General features: G+C 46.4%; 1 protein-coding gene across 1 annotated transcript; it reads left to right on the top strand.

The window, feature by feature from the left end:
- The first annotated feature begins 1,092 nt into the window (after positions 1 to 1,092).
- LOC142768558 (uncharacterized) lies at positions 1,093 to 3,135 on the top strand. Its single transcript, XM_075870555.1, has 2 exons — positions 1,093 to 2,037; positions 2,601 to 3,135. The coding sequence occupies exon 1, from the start codon at positions 1,374 to 1,376 to the stop codon at positions 1,956 to 1,958; it is 585 nt and encodes a 194-aa protein (XP_075726670.1). The 5' UTR covers positions 1,093 to 1,373; the 3' UTR covers positions 1,959 to 2,037; positions 2,601 to 3,135.
- The last annotated feature ends 1,148 nt before the right edge of the window (positions 3,136 to 4,283 follow it).

The raw sequence follows: 4,283 nt of genomic DNA, 5'->3' as shown, positions 1-4,283 counted from the left end.
ACCACGTGCACTGGAAATCAATGATATGCGAAGCACGAATGAGGAAGGTTGATATGTCACTTTAAAATCAGCACAACGTTACGAGGTTGAGGTAAATGATGCCGTATATGACTTCCGCGTCATGATTATCATGTTCGCGCCTGGCATTTTTATTCGTCGTCCATTCACGTCACGCAATGTCAAATTTGGTATATCTGAAGCTGGCGAAACGGCCACGAGCACGCTATGAGTGTAGCATGTAGTGATGTTTCACATAACACGCATGTCATGATTATCTTGTTTGGACGTTCCATTTACCTTCGTCGTCTATTCACGTCACGTAACACCAAATTTGGCATATGTGAAGCTAGCGAAACGGCTGCGACCGCGCTATGAACGTAGCATGTCGTCATGTTTTACGTAACATGCATATCCTGATTATCATGTTTGGACTAGTCGTTTACCTTCGTCGTCCATGCACGTCACGTAATAGCAGATTTGGTGCATGTGAAGCTAGCGAAAAGACCGCGAGCGCATCATGAGCGTGGCGTGCAGTCATGTTCTTACATGACACGCATGCGATGATTTCCACATGAGGGCCTGTAAATTAGTTCGCCATGCAGTCATCTCGTGCCATACCAGTTTCGCGATATTACATGTGGACGAAACGACCGCAGTAACAGCAAGACCATGACATGTAAATTCCGACATTCATGACATACATGTCATGATATTCATGATATGACTAGTTAGTTATGCCTGTCATAGAGTCATGTTATGCCATACTAAATGTGGTATATATCCCGTTATCCAAACGGCGAGAAGAGCTAAAAGTTCTAGGCAGCTAAATAGATAGACAGATAGGGTCAAACTCGCCGAAGTTTGCTAAGAAATGCTTCGCATTAAGATATGAAAGATCCTGGTTTATAAACACCTCTCGGACATTACATCACAGTCCTTAAGCGCGTGGATGTACGGCTGCTTGTATTTTTTTTTATCAGAATGACGCCCCTTCCAGCTAAATCCATTATCAGACACGTGACTAGCGGCCGAGTAAGCACGTGCATTAAAGTCCTTGCGGCGAGGCATTGCATTGCAATCCGCCGCCAACGCTCGAACGAAGCGGAGCCTGTCACCGCACTCCTGAAAAAAAAGTATGTTCAAACGCCCCATCGGTCGGGAAGCTTTTTAACCTCAGGATCGACATTCGACTAGCGGGAGGTGAACGCAAGCTTCTTCACTTCACCCTTCCAGGTCGCATCTTCGCCGCGCGTAGGAGATACGACCGACGCTTCCGTCACAACAGCAAGTACACCGAGGGTTCCCTCTAGCCATAGGCCAACACTCCACGCAACATTCAGCTTCCATAGGCGCCTTCAGGGTCACTGGCAGCCATGGCGTACGTGGAAGTGCTGTGCTCACACCTTTCAAGATTGCCGCAACACGAACTGCGGTGCTTGGACAACGACGGCTTCACCGACCTTCCAAAGCTCGCCGACAAGTCTGTACCAGAAGCAGTCAGCGCGGTTCGCGCCCACCTGGAATCCATAGCCGCTCTGCGCGACCGTCTGGACTGCGCAGCCCACCTATTTACCTGTATGGCCGGCCTGGGCGTCATAGGGTCCTGGGTTCTCTATCGCGCTGACCGTAGGGAGGACCCCACTGATATAATCGGCGACATCCTGAAAAAAATGCGGCAGAGACGCGTCTACGGCGTGTTTGCGAAGGCGACGGAAAACGTCTGTTGCACCTGCCTGCTCGTCCCCGAAGAAGAAAGAGGCAGGGACTTCAGGCCTTACTTGTTCGTCGACTGGTACACAAAGCCCTGCGTAGCCATACACGAAACTCCCGACATACATTCACCGTTACTCGAAACCGTCCTCCGACAGACGCTGGGAAATCCGCCACGAAGCTACCGTTGCGGCGTTTATGGAGACCTGAGGTCGCTGTATGCTGGCGTCCTCCAATTGTTCCCGTGATGCAGCCGCCGACTCTCTCTCATGCCGTTCGTGGGCAACGCGGTGAACTGTCCCTCCTTTTCGGCCACCGATTTATACCGTAAGTCATTTTTGCGGGCTATTCTCTTTCTATGTATGGCGTAGTTGCTCTGCCAAGAAAATTTAAGCCCGTGATCTCTGTAGCCAACGTCACAAACAGGTCTGCTTTCGCGAATAGTAACTGCGTAGATGTGGCTAAACACGTTCATTTTTAATTATACCGTTATTGATGTAGCGTTCCTTGGACAATCCTGAATTTACTGTGTAACTATCAAGCATGAAAAATTATGTGATGCAGTTTCCTTGATTTATACACTTCTGCTTAATTGAACGTAATGCTCATTGAACAGTCGTTGCTGGTAACGTGGTTCACTGGTAACGTCACTGGTAACATCACTGGTAACGTGGTTCCACGGCCATTAACGTCGGGACACACAGCGATGCTTGCAAGCCCGACATGTCTTTATCTGCGCCCTTGAATTTAACACTGCTAATTTCCCTAACGTCTATTACCAGTAGCGATTTGCTTGGGTTCATAACTGCCGTAGCCGGTTTATTGCGTTATCCACCGTGAATAACTATTTCATTTGTTAAACAATTCTTCATTGGTTGTCTTCTTTCCAGCATCAAGACGATGTCGTTTGACGGACCAAAATTTTTCATGAACCATGCAGTTTGCCGAAACTACTTGACGACTTACAAATAACCACGCATCTCCATCGAAGACTGCAGCCACGAAAATCTTGATAAGTACCACACCTGTTGAAGCTGTAGTGACAGCTGTGTTGAACATTATTTTACTCAATGTTTCATTTTTAACCTAAAATTTCCACTTTCCTTTAGCTTCATACATTAAATTTCTTGCCGCGTTCCTCTTCGAGCGCCCCTTTTGTGTGTGTGAGCGCCACCTGGAAGAGAGCATCATCGTATCCGTTCACCATTTGTTGTCACATGCGTAGTGGAACATCATCTTAATCTTAGCTGAGTGACGAGGCCTCGACAAAATGGCTTAATGCTGTCCACCTACATGTTCTTCATAACTGTGACAAAGGCGATGAGAGACTTCGCACTTCGTGTTTTATGAAACGTGTTGGGTCTTATGCAAGCTGACACATCCTGGTATCGACCATGCAGTCGAATAAAGGAACTTTTATATGCACCCATGCTTTTTGGTATATTTGCTTCGCAACTGTGTCTCTTGTGGCCAACCAAATTCAAGCATTGTTGATATTTTTACTCTTCAACATACGCCATCAACCCCCCCCCCCCCCCCCTTTGAGCATGCGTGTCATTCCTCAACAAGTTTCACGACGCTTCGTACTTTCCTAGCTCTGGTGACAGCGCAAGGTCTACGAAGTTGCATCTGTTTTAGCAGGACAGCCGAAACATCACATGCCGGAAACGGTGGGCCTTGCAAACAGTCGAACGCCACGAATTATTTTATTTTGAAATAAATAAACTTTCTTAGTGCGCAGAGCGTTTCAGAAAGAAGTCACATGGGACAAAGCGCACACTTGCAACCACTTTATTGCACAGATGGCGGCCGTATATATGAAGCCAAGAGGGCGATAAGAACCACAAAAACGAAAAAATGATGGCGCATGTGCCAGAACATCCTAATATACGAATCTCGAAGATACGTTTTAACTGACAAGATACTTGTACTAATTGTCCGAATGGGGCACATACACACTCGGTTACCGCCTTGCGAATCAAAAACGTTTCATTTCCCGTGCCCTATTGTCAATCTTGCCATCACTTCGCATTCATCAAGCATCGGGGTGCACTAACAATAGGCACAGTCACTTTCCAGGTGGCTGCCCACTGATCCGCGCTTGAGATCCACGTACTTCTTAAGGAGATAGTTCAGACATGCAGCGCCCCATCTGACCGATGTAGTATCGGCCACATGATAAAGCAAATCGATATACAACACCTACATTACATTCTACGAACATTTTTGCAAGCTTCTTATAATACCATATACCTGAATATCTTTCGTTTTTCATAATTTTGTATAGAAACCCTGGATGGTTTTTGCTGTGAAAACGACCTTCACCCTAGTTTTTTTTTCAAAGAATACTTTTCAGGCAGTCTGAACGTTTGTGCATATAAAGTATGGCAGAAACGTTCGGGTTTGGCTGTTCCTGAATTGTGTGCTTCATAATCTTTCCCTGATTTAATTAATTCAGAAGTGACTCTTCTGTGCCTCAGAGCAATTGATAAGGAAAGCCTGCTTTCTTATGTCTGTTAATATGGCTGCCGAAGCTGCTCTCAACCTGGTGATGACAAAGCCTTGACACTGAT

This window comes from Rhipicephalus microplus, chromosome 8 (assembly GCF_043290135.1).
Source record: "Rhipicephalus microplus isolate Deutch F79 chromosome 8, USDA_Rmic, whole genome shotgun sequence".
In the NCBI taxonomy this organism is placed as follows: domain Eukaryota; kingdom Metazoa; phylum Arthropoda; class Arachnida; order Ixodida; family Ixodidae; genus Rhipicephalus; species Rhipicephalus microplus.
This window is presented reverse-complemented; position numbering and strand designations above follow the sequence as displayed.